Raw genomic sequence first — 19,307 nt, forward strand, 5'->3', positions numbered from 1 at the left:
AAAAGAAAACATTGTACTAGGTGATGTCTGAGGAAGGAATTTGTGCTTCTCACCTGGAGCAGAGGGGAGGAGGAAACTGGGGCAGAGTTCCTGCTGCAGGCTTGTGATCACCATCTGTGTCAGGAGTGAAAGGACAGACACACAGACACAGAGCAGGATGAAGAAGCGGGTCCCCTCACCACCACCATGGGGCTCAGCTTGTCCTACACGCCCCAGGAGAGCCAACCTGGTGATCATCTACCCAACTCCCCCTCCCACTTGCACCCACCCTGAGCCCTCCTGGGCGACAGTGATGAGGTTAGGGGCAATATTCACCATATTCCAGGGTACCCCTGGCAGACAAAAGTTCCTGTTTTTTGTATAGAAGACTTCCCCAACAGTCTGCGAGAACTGGTTTTTTTCCACAGTCCATGGGGCCTCTGGGCAGGAGGACACACACACCTGGGCGCAGAGAGAATGCTAAGGGGCTGGAACCTGAGACCCTGGGTGAGATCTGGGGCAGAGGCAGGTCCCAGGCTCTGACCTGGGGCGTGGGGCACTGTAAGCCATTCTCAGCCACTGAGATGATGTTGGTGGACAGGATGCAGCTGAAGATGTTGAAGTACAGGAGATACGGCTTATCTCTGTGGGAGGGGAGGGACCGTGTGCATCAGGGCCTGGTCAGGTGTTGGGGGAGGGGAGGGACCACTAGGGTGATTTCTCAAGAATACAGTGGGCCCAGTCCAGCGTGGCCCAGACCAGTCACCCCCCCAGCTCCTGGCCCTAGCTCAGCTGGGGAGGTAGGGAGACGCCTAGAAGATCTCTCAGGGTAAGTCAGCATTGCAGCAGCTGACAAATGGCTCAGAGCATGAACTTGGAGCTCCATGACTTCATATTATCTTTATGATCTTGAGCAAGTCACTTGTTCTCGGTCTTGGTTCTACTCCATCTAAAAGAATAGTGGGCCAGGCACAGTGGCTCACGCTTGTAATCCCAGCACTTTGGGAGGCCGAGGTGGGCAGATCACGAGGTCAGGAGATCGAGACCATCCTGTCCTGGCTGACACGGTGAAACCCCGTCTCTACTAAAAATACAAAAAAATTAGCCGGGCATGGTGGTGGGCGCTGGTAGTCCCAGCTACTTGGGAGGCTGAGGCAGGAGAAGGGTGTGAACCCGTGAGGCAGAGCTTGCAGTGAGCCGAGATCATGCCACTGCACTCCAGCCTGAGCGACAGAGTGAGACTACGTCTCAAAAAAAAAAAAAAAAAAAAAGAATAGTGCCTACCTCATGAGATTTCAATGAGTGTGTGTGTGTAAAGTTTACTGCCTTCCTGGAACATAGTAAATGCTATACACATATTAGAGGTTTTATTACTTATTGGACATCTGCAGGTGAGGACTCTTGGCATTGTTTATGGAATTCTCCTTGAATTTCAGATAAGGAAATCAAAGCCTGAGTAACTTGCCCAAGGCCACGCAACCAAAAGTTGGTCCAGTTGGGGATCCAGACACCGGTCTCTGAACGGTAAAACTCATACACTTAACACAACTCCACTGCCTCCCATTCTGGGGGGACTCAAGAAGCTAACTGTCCAGCAGTGGTTCTCAGTGTGACCTGGAGTGGTCAGATTCAGGGAGACCGAGGTGGGGTGGGGACAGCAGGGAATGGCTGTGGAAGAGCACGGACAGGTCTGGAGCCTGAGTTGGGGGGGGGAGTGTCTCCTGCCCACCCCACCTGACCTCGCTCCTGCCCTCCTCTTCTCGCCTTTGTACTCACTTGTTTTCCCCCATGCCACAGTAGGCCCCGGTAGAGTTCCTGGGGTAGAGGACTTGCCGCGGGTCTCCATACAACCAGGCTGCGGACAAAGGCACAGGTGAGTCACTGGAGGGCAGGGACTTAGTGGGGCAATTACAGGAATGGTCCCTCCCTGGGTTACTGTCCCTCGCCCACTGCCCCGGCTCTGAGCAGCTGGAAACTCACCCACAATCCCCACCACGATGTAACCTAGAATGAAGAGCAGGAAGAGGACGCAGCAGATGACATCTGTACAGCTTCTGAGAGAGAAATGGGAGGCTGAGCTAAGGAGACTTGGGGAGGTAGGGCTTATGGTCTGGAGGGGTCAAGGGTTAGAGAGTTGGGGGATGGTGCAGCGTGGGCATCAGTAGGCTTTATTTTTATTTTTTATTGCTTTTATTGTTTTATTTTGAGACAGGGTCTCACTCTGTTACACAGACTGGAGTGCAGTGGCACGATCTTGACTCACTGCAACCTCTGCCTCCTGGCCTCAAGTGATTCCCCTGCCTTAGCCTCCCAAGTAGCTGGGATTACAGGTATGTGCCACTACTGCCCAGCTAAGTTTTTAAAAATATATTATTTTATTTAGAAAACCTAGCCAGGCACATTGGCTCATGACTGTAATCCCAGCTACTTAGGAGGCTAAGGCAGGGGAATCACTTGAGGCCAGGAGTTTGAGACCAGCCTGGGCAACATAATGAGATTCCCATCTCAAAGAAATTAGCCTGGTGTGATGGTGCATGCCTGTAGTCCCAGCTACTCAGAAGGCTAGGGCAGGAGGATCACTTGAGCACAGGAGTTTGAGGCTGCAGTGAACCCCCATCTCCAAAACACAAAAAGAAAGGAAACTTTTTTCTGGGTGGGTAAACTTTCTTCTGAAGCAAAAGACAGGAAAGCACACAGCTCTCAAGGGTTCAGCGGGGTGAGTCCTCCCACCTGTGAAGCCCGCACTTAAGAAACAGAACATCCCCCGGGACTGGGAAGTCCTGGATGCCTGCTCCAGACACAACGATCCCCGCAGGGCACCACGTGCCTGGGGCAGGAGTTCGTCTTTTTCACAAGTTTCTTACCAATATTTTAGCAAATACAAAGCAGATATTGGATTCCACACTGCACCCACCACCCCTGCCAGCCCCCAGAGCAGTACCCAGAGCTCACCTGTTCTTGATGGGGCCTCGAAAGGAGGGGTCGTATTTGACTGGCTTCCCTGAGGGACACGGGAAGAGGTGTGGAGAGTGAGTCTCTCTCTGCATATCTTGTCCTGCTGAGTCCTCCTAGCCCCAGGATCCTACCCAGGCCTCAGGTGTTTGGAGGGAGATGGGCTAGAGCAGGACTTGCAGGAGGGGAAAACTGGGGAGTAGGAAAGGTAGGATCCAGGCCTGGTCAGCAGCTCAGCAGCTCCCTGGGAACTCCACCCAGGCGGCCACGGGGAGGGGAAGGAAGGCCTTTATAGTTTCCGGCTCACATCTCAAGGCAGTCAGTCTGGGAAATGGCCTTGGTCCCCTGCCCTACCCTCGCATGGTTCTCCTGAGTCTCCCTTTAGCTGGGATGTGGGACTCCCAGTGGCTCTCACACCCTCATTCTCACCCCTCTCTCCTCCCTAATCCCTCCCCGGGGACCACACAGACCCACAGTCCCCTCAGGGAGGTCATAGTTTCTTCCCACATCTGTCCCAGGCCCTGCCTTACACTCTGGTTCAAGGCTATGGGAAAAGAAACTGGAGACAAAGGTGTCAACCCCAGCAGGGCCTGGGGAGGGAAGCAGCCCTGTACATCCTCACTCCAGTGGGACCTCAGCCCTCTGGCCACAGTATGCTCCGGGCTTTGGGCCAGCAGTCAGAGTGACACCTGAGCCCGGCTACAGAGATTGCAGGCACGTTGAGTTCCTGGTCCTCCCTGAGTACACACACACGGAGGAGGAGGGCCGGGCAGTCAGGGTTCCTTATGGGCACTGAGGAGGGAGGGCCGAGGGTTGGGCAGGAGTCTGGGAAGGGGCGGGTGGGGTCTGCTCTCCCCAGGTGCCCTGGACTCTGTCCCTCCATGACTTGTGGACAATGATTGACCTGAAGCCTCTCCAGGAAGTCTACTCGGGAGTCCTCACTGCCCACTCCCCTATGGCCCTAAGGGATTCGAGCCTCTCCTTGAGAAGGTCCCTCATGTGGGTTCCTTCCCCTTCAGAGCAGAAACTCTGCAGGTGAGTCCCCAGCCTTCGCTGCCCATGGGGATCTGGACGCCGGCCCCTAGCTCCTTCTCTTCTCAGAACCCCAGCCCCTTTTCCTCGCAGATTCTGGACACAGGCTCCCTGCCGTTTCTCCCCTCAGGCCTCACCCTTCACAGGAACCCCAGGGGCCCTGTCTCTATTCCTCAAAGTACTCCAAGACCAGCTCCTGCTCCTAGCTCCTCACAGACACCCCTAGGCAGGACCCCAGCCCCCTTTCCACAAAGACCTTCACCCCAACTCCTCACAGGGACGCCCAGCAGAACCCACTCCCTCTGCCACTTCTCCCGGAGAGCCTGGCAGGTGGAGGCCAGCCCACTCAGGGTCCCCTGACTCCTTAAGGGAGCCGGCAGGCTACAAGCAGCTTTCCCCGTCAGGGACCCAGACTCCAGGCTGAACCTCCTCCTCCTTACAGGGACCCTAGCCTCACCCAGGCTCTGCAGCACAGTACACTCCCAGCCTCCAGCTCCATTCTGCTCAGGGCCCCAACCTGCCACCTTTCATCTCGGCTTTGTTTCCTAGGGCCCTGCCCTTAGGGACCCAGAGTCCAAGCCTGAAATCTCTCCCTCCCCCCAAGGACCTCAGCCCCAACTCCTCAGAAGCACCTAGCTTCACTCCCCACGGGCTCTCCAGCAACAGCCCCAGCCCCCAAGCCCCATCCTCCTCCCAGGATCCTGACTCCCTCCCTCCATGGCTCCCGGTTCCCGGGCCCTCCCCTCAGGGACACAGGACTCTCCTTAGTTCCTCTACCTGGAGCCAGCCCTAGCCACCATTCCCGTAGCACCCGTCCTCCCCTCCCTCCACAGGGTCCTGGGCCTTGCCCGGGTCTCACCATAGGCTTCATCATCCTTGTCCCGCTGTTTTCCCCCCATGGTTCAGTCTCCAGAGTGATTGGAGCCCTGGAGACCTGGCGACTCACCTGCTGCCTGTCCCGCCCTCCTACACGTCACAGCCCCACCCCCGCCTGTGGTCCCCGACACACTCTAGTTCCTTCTTCTCAACTTTTGCCCAGTGGGTTGGGGAGCTGCAGCCTGGGACTGGGGCTCAGGGCTATTTCCCGGGGGCACTACGGACCACAGTGAACGACCTGGCATGCTCTGATAAGAAAACACTTTATAATCTCACAAACTACCTTAACTGCCGTACACTCACAACACGCTCCCGCCAAAGATTAAAGTGTGGAAATTGGACCTGTATTTTTTTTTTTTTTGAGATGGAGTTTCACTCTTGTTGCCCAGGCTGGAGTGCAGTGGCTTGATCTTGGCTCACCGCAACCTCTGCCTCCTGGGTTCAGCGGTTCTGCCTCAGCCTCTCGAGTAGCTGGGATTACAGGTGCCCGTCACCACGCCCAGCAAGTTTTTTTGTATTTTGAGTATAGATGGGGTTTCACCATGTTGGCCAGGCTGGTCTTGAACTCCTGACCTCAGGTTTCTCCTGCCTCAGCCTCCCAAAGTGCTGGGATTATAGGCGTGCGCCACTGCGCCTGGGAAATGGGATCTTCATAGCGGGCCCCCACAACCCCCCACCTCCCCGCCCCACACTGGGCAGCCGTCACAGCAGCCACACCCATCGAGCCTGCTTCCCATCCTCTTCTGGCCCTTGGACCCACATTCCCTCCAGCAGAGTGTGCTTTCTCCCCACCCCAACACAAAAATAGCAGTTTATTACCAAACCCAACATTTATTGAGAACAAAAGGAACCAGTTGGCATAGAGGCCCGACTTCAATTCATCAAACTTCAACTGAGGATGGGAACAGGGGGGTGGCCAGCCCTGAAGTTGCCCTCCCAGGGAGGAACCAGCTCTGGGAGGGAGGGGCTGTCAGACCTCCAGGGCCTGGCTGGGATCTCTGGTCAGGAATGTGTGAAGGGGTGGTAGGGAGAAAAGATGGCAGCACCCCCAGGCAAGGGCTGCGAGCAGCTGGTGGCAGAGGAGGCGGCTGAGCTGTGGCCGTCCATGCTGGGGAGGGAGGGTGTGGTCCGTTCTCATGTGTTGACAGGGGGCAAGGAGCCGAGCTCGGGCAGCAGCTCAGGGTGTGGGTCCAGGCGGGCCAGACGGCTCTGCTCCAGGGCAATGGCTTCGGCTGAGTGCTTGCACTTCTCAGAGCCACACTGGCAGGTGAAATACTTGCTTTTGATGTCCCAGAAGCGGTCGCCATAGTCAAACCTGTCAGAGGAAAACAGGAGCTTGTAGGAGCTGGACCCAGCCACCAAGAGCCCAACCGGAAGACCCTGTGGATCCCACTCCCTAAGAGGGACCCCGCATCCAACCTATCTTCCCCAGGTGGGATCTGAGCCTTTGTCTGTTCTATGGACGTGCAGCATCAGTGCTGCCTGGGGACTTGTTAGAAATGCAGAATCCTGGGTCCCATTCCAGGCCTCCTGATTCAGAATCTCGCTGGGAGGCGCAGGACTGTTTCACCAAGTCTCACCGGAGATACTTATGTACACTGAAGTCTGAGAAGCTCTGCACTGCTCCAAGCCTGGACACCAGGTACACGCCAGCCTTCAGGTCCCAGGTTTGCTGCATCTCCCACCCTCTGGCAGAGCCCCTAGGGACCCCTAGAGTCTCACCCTAGCTCCTCCCCAGTCCGGATGTCTCGGGAACTGAAGAAGGCGATGCGTGGAAATCGCAGGTCTTGGTGCAGCATGAAGACCCGGACGGGAATGATGTTGGGGTCACACAGGTGGTTGATGAAGCGGCTGATGTTGCCATAGTAACGGGCATCAATGCAGTACACCTCTCCATCCTGGGGTGGGGGGACGGCACTCTTCACATCTCCCCCTACCCTGCTTCCCTGATCGCCCTCTCCACTGACTCCCCAGTCCCTCATCCCCAGGTTTCCATTTACTAACTTCCCAGGAGCTCCTGAAAGCCAGCCCTGGGGAGCAGCAGGATAAGGGGGGGTCTCCTGCTCACCTTGTTGTCCAAGTCGAAGAGGTAAGAATCATCCTCTCTCACATCAGCCTCAGCATCAGAGATCAGCTCCCCGACATACCTGTGGGACAGGAATCCATGGTTCTGAAGGTGAGTGTGGGCTATTAGGAGGCAGCTTAGGCCCCATCTCTCCTCACAAGCCTGTGGAATCTGGAATAGGCAGGGCTGGCAGGTGTGGGGAAGGGAAGGCCTGGAGTAGCAGTGGTGGGCAAGTGAAAGGGCAGCATTCCAGCCTCAACAGAGGAAGCCTTCAGTCAGCACAGAGAGATCACAGGCTCTGTGGTTAAGGGGATTAGTGTGTAGGGGCAGTTGGCCTGGGTGGGGATGTTCAGGTTTGGATACAGAGAGGTTTGTGTACTAGGAGCCACCCGGCAGGAATGGGCGATATGGGACAGAAGAGGGGCCAGGACTGTAGGAAGAGCCAGAGGTACAGGAGTGGCAAGGAACTCAAGGCATGAGTCAGGGCAAGAGCACCCATATCTGGACACCAGAGGGAGGAGAGGAGCCGGCTATCTAAGGAGGGGTGAGCAGACACTGGGAGATTAAGACACATGGAGAGGATGTGGGGTGGGGAGTGACTGTCAAGAGACAGCTTCAGCAGAGCAGGAAGGGCAAAGGCTGATTTTGCCAGGGACAGGCAGTGAGTGGATGGTGGGGAAACTGAGGCCCAGCAGGAAAGGGCTGCTTGCTAGAGAAGTTGAGAGATGACATGATGGAGAGAAACTGGATAACTGGATGGTCTCTTGAACAGGCAAGTATGCTTAGAGGACTATCTTTTTTAAAGGCCAGAGGACAGTTGGGCACGGTGGCTCAAGCCTGTAATTCCAGCATTTTGGGAGGCTGAGGCAGGCGGATCATCTGAGGTCAGGAGTTCGAGACCAGCCTGACTAACATGGTGAAACCCCGTTTCTACTAAAAATACAAAAAATTAGCCAGGTGTGGTGGCACGTGCCTGTAATCCCAGCTACTTGGGAGGCTGAGGCAGAAGAATCGCTGGAACCTGGGGAGGTGGAGACTGCAGTGAGTCAAGATTGTGCCACTGCACTCCAGCTTGGGCAACAAGAGTGAAACTCTGTCTCAAAAAATAAATAAAATAAAATAAAAAATAAAGGCCAAAGGAGACCAAGGTAAGACTGAGGGTCATGAGATGGGAGCCCAGAGAAAGGGGGGGGATTACAGATGCTGGGCAGAGAACTGATGGAGAGGGACAGGCCCCTGAGGAGGTGGACAGAAAAGTAGCTGTTATCACCTCCACTCTACAGACAAGAAAAATAAGGCTCACAGAAGTTAAGTAACTTGGCCAAGGACATCCAGAAGCAGAAAGGGGCTCAAACCCAAGTCTGTTTGTCTCCCAAACTGGCACTTTCTCCAGCTAGGAAGGGCGAGGAGGGGGTAGAGGGGAAGGTAGAGGGTGGAGGTGGAGGGAGGGAAGACCTGTGGTCTGGGCAGAGTGGAGGCAGGTGCCATTCTCAGCTGCGGGGATGGGGGTCAGAGGAGGCTGGCTGCTCAGCTGCAGGAACAGGGGTCAGAGGAGGCTGGCTAGAGAGTGGCCAGATGGAGACATGTGACTCATCAGGGTAGGGGGATGAGAGGGAGGCCTGGCAGTCAGCAGTGGCCATGTATCTCCTTCCCACCAGGTGTCAAGGTGCTCCTGGTGACTTACTCGCAGATGAAGGTCCCCTGTGGGATGGTCTGCAGGGCGCGGACCCCCCAGCCCATTTTGGCTGTTCGGTAGAGCTGTAGTCGCACCCTGGGAGTAGGAGAGAGGGCGCTGTTGGGTGGAGGCCTTGGAAAAGCCCCAGGGGCAGGGAGGAAAGGGTGAGGTGGGGAGAGGGTGGGCTGTGGAGCAGGGCCTCACTTGATACCACTCTGTACGACCCGGTTCTTGCAGTTTCTCCAGCAGGAGCACGCCTGGTTACACTCGAAAATCAGCGGGGGCTCAATCTTGTTAAATTCCTGGAGCAATCGCCCATCCTAGGGTGCGGAGGAGAACACAGTGGTTTCTCCTTGGGGGCCACCTCAGCTGCCCGCCCAGGAACCCCAAGACTCTACAGAAAAATCCACTGCTGAACCCAACCCAGAGACAGAGAAGATGGGGTTGGGGAGGTCACACAGGCTCTGAGATCCAAGAGCAGGAAATGCAAGAGCATCATCCCTGATTTGCATAGACCTGGGCACACGCCCATCGCTATCCCAGCCATGTCCCAGGATTCCCAGGCCTTGCCCCGTCCTCTGTCACTTCCCCCACAGGGTAGGTGAAGGACAAGGTCCCAGGGAGCTGGCCTGTTGGAGGCTGGCTCCTCTGAAGGAGGGGCCGGGTGTCTGTGGCCAAGGCAAGGGGCACGCACCTTGTCATACCAGCACCGGATGCTGAGCTGGCCGCACAGGCAGTTGGAGCTGGAGCAGTCGTCCACACACGTGCAGTGCTGGGGCGAGGAGGCGGGGTCAGCTCAACCCCACGATAGGTCTGGGTTCCTCTACTCTTGGTGCCCCGACCCCCTAACCACCGTCCTCTCTTTGGGGTCCATGTGTTACAACAGTGGGTGGCGATGGTCCGAGGGTGATGGGGAATCAGTATGTTGCTCATGGTGATGTCCCCACGGCTACTGGGAGTTCATATGACACCTTTCTGTGACCCAGGAAAAGGCTCCCTCCCCTGGGGTGGATGCGACCCCACACCAGGGCTCCCTTTCAGCCAACCCTTCCTAGGCTAGGTGCCTTTGTTGGTTTGAAGCTTGTCTAACTGTACTTGGCAGCTCTCGGTGTCCTTTTGGGGAGGCCCCGGCCCCCTACTCACCTGCAGGTGGGTGATGTTGCGGTCAATGTTCATGGTGGACGTCTCACAGTTCTCCGAGATATACTTGTAATCCTCGGGGCAGGACTCCCCGTCCACGCCATTGACACAGGGAATGGGCACGTTCTCATAGCCCCGAGCCACGTCCCTGCAGAAGACGGGGAGAAGGTGATGGCAGGCTGGAACGGGGTGAGGAGCTACTCCAGGTACAGGGAGACAGTTGGGGAGGTTCCTGGGGCTGGGGGCAGGGGAGTAAGGTTGGCAGGTAAGATGCAGGACAGCCAGTTAACGTGGAATTTTTGATCAACAAGAAATAGCTTTTTAGTACACTATGTCCCAAAAATTACACAGGACATTCTCGCACTAAAAAAGTATGCATCTGTGCATCTGAAATTCCAGTTTAACGGGCTGTCTTCTATTTTTACTTGCTATATCTGGCAACCCCAGTGGGGAGGGGGCCTGTGGGTGGTTCTGGGGATTCAGTGGTACATGGGGAGGGGTTGGGGAATGTTGTGAGGATGCAACGGAGCCTGGGGAGGGTGGGTGGGGAGGTGGCCTTGGGTGCAGAGAGGGGCCCAGGGCTCACCGGCAGATGATCTTCTCCGTGCGGATGGCCCGATTTCCCACCCCGAGTCGGAGCTTGCGGTTGAGCTGAAGCGCAAACCACACGTCGGAGCGCTCGGGAGTCAGGTCCCATGCTGTGTCCCCCTCCTTGTTCCGCAGCTCAGGGTTGGCCCCACGTGACAGGAATAACCTGAAGAGGGGACAAGATGCCCAATGTGGGGTCTGAGGCTGCAAGAAGTGGGGGCAGGGGCATCAAGGGCGGGGCAGGGGCTCACAGCACGCAGTCATGGTAGCTCTCCCGGGCTGCGATGTGCAGGGGGGTGTCCCCATGGTAGTTGACAGCATGGAGGTCGCAGCGCGCATTCAGAAGGACTTCGGCGATGGCGGCGCTGCCCGTGAAGGAGGCCCAGTGCAGGCAGATGTTCTCCTCCTGTGGAGATACGAGGGGAACAGATGAGGTGCAGGCAGCTGGGCCCTTGAATCCAGCCTCCACCTTGCTCAGGGGCCTGGGGCTGCCCTACCTCAACCAAACTCTCACTCACGTTGTCAGTGAGGGTGACGTCGGCGCCCCGCGTCAGTAGCATGCGGATCACCTCGATGTGCTTGTGCTCTGCAGCCCAGATGATGGGCGTCCACCCCCCACTGTCCTGTGGGTGGGAAGGGAGTGAGGGTGGGGGCAGCTGGGCCTGCTCACCAAAGCTGCAAATGGTCAAGATTGGCTGTGTGTGTGAATCCCAGCTCCACCATTCACGAGCTGTGGGACCCGGGGTAAGTCACTTAGCGTCTCTGGGTCATAGTTTCTTCATCTAAAAAATGGGACTAGTAGTGCCTACTGCCTGATGCCGGAGAGAAAGTAAAGTGAGTAATTGTTCTCTTTCCAAAAAATACAACCAGGAGCTGGTCATGGAGGCGCGTGCCTGTAGTCCCAGCTACTCATGTGACTGAGATGGGAGTGTCGCTTGAGCCCAGGATTTCGAGAATGCAGTGAACTATGACTGTCTGTGAATTGCTACTGTACTTCAGCCTGGGTGACACAGCAAGACTCTGTCTCTTAAAACAAAAAACAAACAAAAATTTCCTCAGTCTGCCCACTCACAAGTCCTAGAAGCAGTGACCACCCAGTAATAATAAACACTCCGAGGTCCATAGACTATTCTCTAAAACATGTTTCTGGCTGGCGCAGTGGCCAGATCACACCTGTAAACCCAGCACACTGGGAGGCCGAGGTGGGTGGATCATGAGGTCAGGAGTTCAAGATCAGCCTGGCCAATATGGTGAAAACCCATCTCTACTAAAAATACAAAAATTAGCTGGGCACGGTGGCTGGTGCCTATAATTCCAGCTACTCAGGAGGCTGAGGCGAGAGAATCACTTGAACCCAGGAGGTGGAGGTTGCAGTGAGCCAAGATCACGCAATTGCACTCCAGCCTGGGCAACAGAGCAAGACTCCATCTCAAAAAAAAAAAAAAAAGAAAAAAAAAGAAAAAAAAGGTTTCCCATAAAGGAAGCAGAGTTTCTTAGAGAAATGGTGGATGCTGAGTCAGGGGCAGGAAATGTGCTGAAAGGTCAGGATGCTCTCAAAGGCCACTGGGCCACTGGGTCATGTCACGGCCACAGAGGCCTCTTGAAGGGGCTTCTCCTAGATAATGATGGAATAATTCAAAGACTGAGAAGAATCCCAATAAATGACGAAAACACCTCCAATGTATGACAACCTGAGAGTTAAAAAAGCCTCACTGGACACTTTCAGAGATGAAAGCAGGAACTGATTATTCTGAAACTTGATCAAGAGGAAGAAGCAAGAAAAAGAAAAGAATGAAGAGAAATACAAATGAGGAAGAAAGCAAGGGGGACAGACACAAGCGGCCTGAGGCAGAGTGAAAGGGCCAGAGGTCAGATGTAGAAAGGAGGCCCAAAGTCTGAGGCCGAGCCAAGGAACCCAGGCACCAGGGAGCCGGAGGGGCTGCGCTGGGTGGGACACTGACCTGGGCGTTGACGTCCACCTGTCCTGTGCTCAGCAGCAGACTGACCATCTCCAAGTTCCCGATTTTGGCTGCGTGGTGGAGGCAGGTGGAGCCATCCTCCTCCTGAGGGAGACATGGGCAAATGAGTCTCCGGCTGGCACCCCAAACCTGGTCCCTGACTCTGGGGGCCACGCCCTGCTGCCTGCATGCACACCTTGCTATAGACACAGCCGCCACGCTGCACCATGTAACGGGCCACCTCCAGGTGGTTGTTCACCACGGCCTCCATCAGTGGCGTCCGCTGCTGTTTGTCCACTGCGTTTATGTTGGCTCCAGCCTGTGAGGGGGCAGGAGGGCTGGCACCAGGGAGGCATGGGGCAGGGGAGGGGCCTAAGGGCCTGGTGAATGAGGCATGGGGCCGGGCCCGTGCTGACCTGCAGCAGCACATGGCAGATCTCCACGGAGCCCTTCTGGGCGGCTGCATGCAGGGGCGTGCGCTTGCTCTGCTGGTCGCTCTGGAAGTTGGGGTCCAGGTTGTCCACTGCGGGGAGAGCCCGCCACACCGGGAGAGGGAGGGACAAGTGGTAAGCAAGCTAGGGGGCAGGTGGCACTTCTTTCAGGAAGGCTTCTCAGAGCCCCAAGTTGGGTCAGGGCCCCTCCTGGCATTCTCTGGGCTTGCCTCCACCACGGCATTTATCAGAATAAGGAGTCAAAGGCATCAGCTCTGCCTGAATTCAAACCCTGCCTTGCTTCTCAGTACCGCTGTGCACTGTGCAAGGTCCCTAACCTCCCTGTGCAAGCCAAGGCTAACAAGTATAAGCACTCAGAACAGGACCCAGCACCTATGAGTCACCACCGTTCCCATCGTCACGGGTTATGTGTGTCTTTTCCCCACCACACTAAGTCCTTCAGGGCAAGGACTATATCCTTCATGACTACTCCTGGCCCTGTGCCCAGTGCCTCGTATATACATGGAACTTGGTCAAGGTCTGCTGAAGGAATAGGTGGCACTCACACAGCATCAGGATCACCTTCTGCAGCTCGCCCTGCTTCACGGACAGGTACAACTGCCGAGGGTGGAAACGGAGCTTCTTCCGCCTGCCAAGGGAGCACGGGAGTGGGGAGAGAAGGGGAGCTCCTCAGATTCCAGCATTAGCCTTGACACTGCTCCTCTGGCCTCAGCCCCAGTTGCTGTGCCTGAACAACTCCCCACTCACCTCTCTGACTCCTGGATGACCAGGGCCTTTTCCAGGGCCTCCCGGCCTGGCCCCAGTGGCAGCCCCACGGCTGAAAGGCAGCCCCCATTGGGCAGGGTCAGGGAGGGCCCTGAGCTGTCGATGGTGTCAGCCAGGGGATCGCAGGGTGGGCGCCGGGGCTCCCCATGCCCTCGCATCCGGGCGCTGTGGAAGAAGGAGCTCATGTCCAGGAACAATAGTGATGGGGCAGGGAACAGACAGTAGAGAAGGGGGAGGCCAGTACCTGGGCTGAGAAGTGTCTGCTCTCCCGGGGGCATCCTGGGACAGGGGTGGGGGTGCAGGAGCTGCAGCACCAGCTGGTGGGGTCACCCCATCACCCCGGGGGATGGTCACCTCTTGAGCTTCAGAAGCATCCTCCCCACAGTGGGGACAGAAGACCATCCCATTCAGCTGAGACACACAGGCCTTGTGGAAGCGGTGGGCCACACGGAAGTCAGGGTGGCATTCCAGGAAGGTGCCCTGGGAGCAGGGAAACGACATGGTCAGGTTGCCGGGGCCCCCTCTGCCATGGGGCATTCTACCTGTCTGCCCCACTGGTCACTCACCGCCGTGCAGAAGTAGCCGCAGCCCGGGCAGCAGTGGTGTTTGACCATGCGGGCGCGGTGGGTCTCACAGAGCACCATCAGGGCCACGCGGCTGGATGGCCTCATGGTCTCCCGCTTGAGGATGGCGGCATTGCAGCCTGACAGCTGTGCACGGTGAGGATGGGTGAGAAGAAAGGGTGAGGCTGGGGCCCGGGACTGGACGCCCTGGCACCTCTCCCACCAGCCCATGGCCCCACCTCTCCGTCCACACTCTCGGTGGCCATGCACTTGTGCCCCGCCCTCTCGCTGATACGGTCGATTTTGGGTGCCTCCATGCGGCAGCTGCACAGGGGCAACTCCTCAAACCCTCGCTCTGTCTCCAGCGAAGATGTGTCATTGGACACCCCTTGGACGGAGAAAAAGAGGAGCTGAGGGAGGCCCTGAACTTCACCCATTGGGACCCCTGGCGGGTCCTGTCACTCCCTCCCTACCTCACCCCCATGCCCCAGAACCCCTAAAGCCTGGCCATGGACACCCCGGCTCTGGCGTGGTTCCCCTCCTTCCCTTTCCCTCCTGCCCTGAGGTCGCCCCCTAGTGGCTCCCTGTCCCGGCAATTGGCAATTACCAGCGTGGTTGGGGGAGAGGGTCCCCTCGCTGGGCAGCTCCAGGGACCCCAGAGGGACCTCCATGTACTCACTGGGGCCTGAGGAGCCCACACCATTCACTCCTGACACAGAGACAGAGAGAGTGAGAGTGCGAGCTCACAGGTGCCTGGACGCGTGGGTACATGCAGGTGGACATGCGAGAGCGTGTGTGTGCGTGCACACACTCTGGGGGCTGGGCGGGGGCTGGAGGAGGGCACCCAAAAGCAGCAGAGCCTCCTTACCTCGTGGCTCCTTGGCCCTCGGAGGCTCCCGCTTGCGCCGTTTCCGAGATGGCTTCACCCATGGGCTGTCTTTTCGCCACTTCTTCTTGGCCTTGCGCCGGCCACTGGAACCACTCTGGGAAGGGGGAGGAGGAGGAGTTACGAACCCTCACCCCAAGGGGGCCCCCCAACACCCTCAGGACCAGACCACCAGCCCCACAGTCTCCCACTCCTCTGGAGATATCAGCCTCCGTCTCTTACCCTATCTGACTGATTCCCTGACTCCTCATCTTCCTCTTCTTCTTCCTCTTCCTCCTCCTCTTCCTCCTCTTCTTCTTCCTCCTCTTCTTCCTCCTCCTCTTCACTTAGTTGTTCAGTTAGAGCTTCAACTTCAGACTGGGAGAGAGGCAGAACAGGACATATCCAATCCCCAGGACTTAGACAATGAGATAGATAAAAAAACCACCACCACCATTGCCCCCCGCCACTACCCACGGATGGCTGCTGGGGAAGATGAGTGTGGGTAGGAGAGGAGACAAAGGGCCACATAAAGAGAGGGTGCATGGACTATTACACAGTAGTGAAAAAGGTGCCACAGTTATAGACAGCAATGTACACAGATCTTGGTAATGTGACATTAAGTTAAAAAACAAAAAACAAGTACCAGAAGATAAACATAGTTTGATCCCCCTTTTATGATGTTCATAAACAGGCAAGACCACCAATGGTTGCTAAAAACACTAGACATGAAGCTCATGAGAAATTTTATATGAAAGGTTCAGGCTGCCATCACCTGAACCCACTGGTCAATCTTATCACTAAGAAAAATGACCAGATGAGATGTTCCATGCATCCTGATGTGATGTGGCCAGAAGCACTTGCACCCACTGTCAAGTCTTCTTGGCACCTGAAGTCGATTACGCCTCTAGATCTACCAGTTTACAAGAAATATGGGCAGAGAGGATGTGTCAATCTCCACCCAAACAGCCAACGTCATACAGAATGTGAAAAATTCTATACAACTGACCTGGTTTCTTTGACAAATAAATGGCAAGAAAAAAATGCCTGCCTTATTTATTTATTGAGTTTCGCTCTTGTTGCCCAGGCTGCAGTGCAATAGTGTGATCTCAGCTCACTGCAACCTCCACCTCTGGGTTCAAGCAATTCTCCTGCCTCAGCCTCCCAAGTAGCTGGGATTACAGGTGCCTGCAACCACACCCAGCTAATTTTTGTATTTTTATTAGGGATGGGTTTTCACCATGTTGACCAGGCTGGTCTCAAACTCCTGACCTCAGGTGACTCACCTGCCTCCCAAAGTGCTGGGATTACAAGCGTAAGCCACCACGCCTGGACAGAAAATTTTTTTTTAGAAGATGGGGAAACCAGGCAGGTGTGGTGGCTCATGCTTGTAATTCCAGTGCTTTGGGAGGCCGAGGTGGGCAGATCACAAGATCAGGAGTTTGAGACCAGCCTGGCCAACATAGTGAAATCCTGTCTCTACTAAAAATACGAAAAATGAGCTGGGTGTGGTGGCGGGTGCCTGTAATTCCAGCTACTTGGGAGACTGAGACAGGAGAATTGCTTGAACTCAGGAGGCGGAGCTTGCAGTGAGCCAAGATCGTGCCACTGTACTCCAGCCTGGGCCACAGTGTGAGACTCCATCTCAAAAAACAAAAACAAACAAACAAACAAAAAGAAGATGGGGAAACCTAAATACCAAGAGAGACCTAAGACAAAAATTTTTTTTTTTTGAGATGGTATTTTGCTCTTGTTGCCCAGGCTGGAGTGCAATGGCACGATTTTGGCTCACTGCAACCTCCGCCTTCCAGGTTCAAGTGATTCTCCTGCCTCAGCCTCCTGAGTAGCTGGGATTACAGGCACGCACCACCACGCCCAGCTAATTTTGTATTTTTTTCAGTAGAGACGGGGTTTCTCCATGTTGTTCAGGCTGGTCTCAAACTCCTGACCTCATATGATCCGCCCGCCTCGGCCTCCCAGGCCTCCCAAAGTGCTGGGATTACAGGCGTGAGTCACCACGCCCGGCCGACCTAAGACAAATGTTAATCAAATCAAGGTGCGGGCCTCATTTGGATCTTGACAAAAACCCATTTATGAGAGCTGAGGAAATGTGAAGACTGACAGGATATTTGATGGTACTAAGAAATCAGTAATTTTTTTTAGGTGTGAAAACAGTAGTGTAGTGATGTTGAACGACAAAAAGAGGCCTTATATTTTTTTATATATATATATATATGGAAATACGTTTAGGTAAAATGATACGAGGTCTGGGACTTGCTTTAAAATAACCTAGTAGGTGTGTGTGTTGGGAGAAGTACAGATGGGTCAAGATGGGCTGTGTACTGATAATGGCTGGAGCTGTGTGATGGGTACACAGGGATTTCCTATTCTACTCTTTTGATAATGCTTACAAGTTTTCATGATAAAACGTTAAATAAAAGGCAAAACTAGACAGACTAAACATTCTACTGTGTAGGCAAACATAAGATAAAACCAAAGAGCAACGAATAAGCAAATAAATGACAATGGAATGTTTTTGAATTTTATATAAACAGTATAATGTATGTTTAAAAAAAGTGCTCTCTGGTCATTTCCTTTTTTGTTTTCTTTTTTTAAACAGTACATGTTTGTTTAATGATCATTTCATTAGCTGATTAAAAAAAAATCGTAAATCCAATGTGCAGGGTGGTGGCCACCTTTGTGGATGAAATGGGCACAGCGTACATTGAAAATGAGTTGCAGTTGGGCGCGGTGGCTCACGCCTGTAATCCCAGCCCTTTGGGAGGCCGAGATGGGTGGATCAACTAAAGTCAGGAGTTAGAGACCAGCCTGGCCCACAAGGGGAAACCCCGTCTCTACTAAAAATACAAAAATTATCCGGGCATGGTGGTGGGCGCCTGTAATCCCAGCGACTTGGGAGGCTGAGGCAGGAGAATTGCTTTAACCCTGGAGGCAGAGGTTGCAGTGAGCCCAGATTGTGATATTGCACTCCAGCCTGGGAGACAGAGCAAGACTCTGTCTCCCCCTCCCAAAAAAAGGAGTTACAGACAGCATGGGGCAATGACTTAGTGGATGTTCAGAGGTAAAAAGGACAGAAAGGAGAAAAACAGGGAACAAGGAAGACTGGACAGTAAACCCCAGCCCTGGGGGAGCACTGGTGGGAGGGCGGACCAGCTCTGCCTCACCTTGCTGTCGGAGTCCACGCGCTCATCCACAGAGTAGGAATCATAGTAGAGACTGAAGTCATCACCCACCACCGTCTCCCACTCCTCCAGGGACCCGGGGTCCCCTTTCGCCAGGGTCACTTCTGAACGCCGGGCAGAACCTAACTCCTCCGACTAGAAAAAGATCAGAAAAATTGAGGCCACTGACACCCTGCCCATTTCTACTGAGGATGGGATGCAGACCCACTTCTGAGCCTCCCTCAGAGCAGCCCCCCGGGTAGAGGCTCTGCCTCTGCTGCTCACCAGGCCACCTCCTGAGTTCAGCTTCCTCCTTTTGGCCACATCTGGAAGAAGAGAGAGAATGGTGTGGGGTCTATCACTGAAACCTTCAGAACAGGCCACATCAAGCCACCGGGGGTGGGGTATAGGACTGACCTGAGGTCACCTTTCCCAGTGAGTGGACATCGTCACTCATGCGGAAATGCTGTACTTCAGGGGGCCGCTTCTCAGGGACCGGGGGCTGCGGGCCGAGAGGGAGCACACTGAGGGTCAGAGAGCACCTACAGTTTTGCCTGGGTTAGCCTGGAGCCCCAGGCGGGGGTGCGGTAGTGAGCCACACCTCCAAATGCCATGTGAGGCTCCAGTAGCCACAAAGTGGCAACCATGGGTGCTATTTCCTCAGAGGAAGAGTGTCAAGCATACTAACACTCACTCATCTCTGCAACTATGCAGAGCAGGCCCTTTTCCATTTTACAGATGAGAAAACAAAGCTGAACAAAGTTAAAAGGCCTTTTATATGTGGCCATGTACACAGCAGGACTATTCACAACAGCTGAGTGCGAAGCAACGCAAGTGCCACTGACAGATGAATGGATAAGCAAAATGTGGCATTTATACGCAATGGAATGACATTCAGCCATTAAAGGGAAGATATACTTTTTTTTAAGAGATAAGGTCTCATTATGTTACCCAGGCTGGAGTGCAGTGGCATGACCATGGCTCACTTCGGCCTCGAACTGGGCTCAAGCCATCCTCCTGCCTCTGCTTCCCGGGGAAGCTGGGATTACAGGCACATGTCACAATGCCCAACTAATGTTTTCTTAATTTTTTTTTGGTAGAAAAGAGGTCTTGCCATTTTGCCCAGGCTGGTCTTGAACTCCTGGTGTCAAGCGATCCTCCCCAGAAAGTACAGGATTACAGGTGTGAGTCACTGGGCCTGGCCTTTGAAAAATT

The 19,307-nt window shown here is 54.9% G+C and overlaps 2 protein-coding genes across 3 annotated transcripts in view; both read right to left on the minus strand.

The window, feature by feature from the left end:
- The window catches only part of SLC44A4 (solute carrier family 44, member 4), a 33,819-nt gene extending 28,891 nt beyond the window's left edge, over nt 1–4,928 (minus strand). Inside the window, exons 1-7 of the mRNA XM_012000546.1 lie at nt 4,823–4,928; nt 2,932–2,980; nt 1,960–2,033; nt 1,756–1,834; nt 524–623; nt 316–441; nt 54–114 (exon numbers count right to left, since the gene is read on the minus strand). Coding sequence (XP_011855936.1) covers nt 54–114; nt 316–441; nt 524–623; nt 1,756–1,834; nt 1,960–2,033; nt 2,932–2,980; nt 4,823–4,862 — 529 coding nt within the window. The 5' untranslated portion in view covers nt 4,863–4,928. The remainder of the gene's footprint in view (nt 1–53; nt 115–315; nt 442–523; nt 624–1,755; nt 1,835–1,959; nt 2,034–2,931; nt 2,981–4,822) is intronic.
- Nucleotides 4,929–5,650: 722 nt separating this feature from the next.
- EHMT2 (euchromatic histone-lysine N-methyltransferase 2) overlaps nt 5,651–19,307 on the minus strand; it is a 17,827-nt gene continuing 4,170 nt past the window's right edge. Inside the window, exons 4-27 of one of the 2 annotated variants that reach the window (XM_012000547.1) lie at nt 18,510–18,594; nt 18,378–18,418; nt 18,096–18,248; nt 15,154–15,288; nt 14,914–15,028; nt 14,653–14,754; nt 14,285–14,433; nt 14,049–14,192; nt 13,727–13,962; nt 13,465–13,647; nt 13,263–13,345; nt 12,682–12,788; nt 12,462–12,584; nt 12,269–12,370; nt 10,826–10,930; nt 10,559–10,713; nt 10,306–10,473; nt 9,723–9,867; nt 9,274–9,351; nt 8,784–8,899; nt 8,589–8,675; nt 6,908–6,986; nt 6,562–6,737; nt 5,651–6,154 (exon numbers count right to left, since the gene is read on the minus strand). In XM_012000547.1, coding sequence (XP_011855937.1) covers nt 5,974–6,154; nt 6,562–6,737; nt 6,908–6,986; nt 8,589–8,675; nt 8,784–8,899; nt 9,274–9,351; nt 9,723–9,867; nt 10,306–10,473; nt 10,559–10,713; nt 10,826–10,930; nt 12,269–12,370; nt 12,462–12,584; nt 12,682–12,788; nt 13,263–13,345; nt 13,465–13,647; nt 13,727–13,962; nt 14,049–14,192; nt 14,285–14,433; nt 14,653–14,754; nt 14,914–15,028; nt 15,154–15,288; nt 18,096–18,248; nt 18,378–18,418; nt 18,510–18,594 — 3,048 coding nt within the window. In that variant the 3' untranslated portion in view covers nt 5,651–5,973. The remainder of the gene's footprint in view (nt 6,155–6,561; nt 6,738–6,907; nt 6,987–8,588; nt 8,676–8,783; nt 8,900–9,273; nt 9,352–9,722; nt 9,868–10,305; nt 10,474–10,558; nt 10,714–10,825; nt 10,931–12,268; nt 12,371–12,461; nt 12,585–12,681; nt 12,789–13,262; nt 13,346–13,464; nt 13,648–13,726; nt 13,963–14,048; nt 14,193–14,284; nt 14,434–14,652; nt 14,755–14,913; nt 15,029–15,153; nt 15,289–18,095; nt 18,249–18,377; nt 18,419–18,509; nt 18,595–19,307) is intronic. The other variant, XM_012000549.1, reaches the window with a different exon arrangement.

This window comes from Mandrillus leucophaeus, unplaced genomic scaffold, assembly GCF_000951045.1.
Source record: "Mandrillus leucophaeus isolate KB7577 unplaced genomic scaffold, Mleu.le_1.0 Scaffold630, whole genome shotgun sequence".
NCBI classification, from domain to species: Eukaryota; Metazoa; Chordata; class Mammalia; order Primates; family Cercopithecidae; genus Mandrillus; species Mandrillus leucophaeus.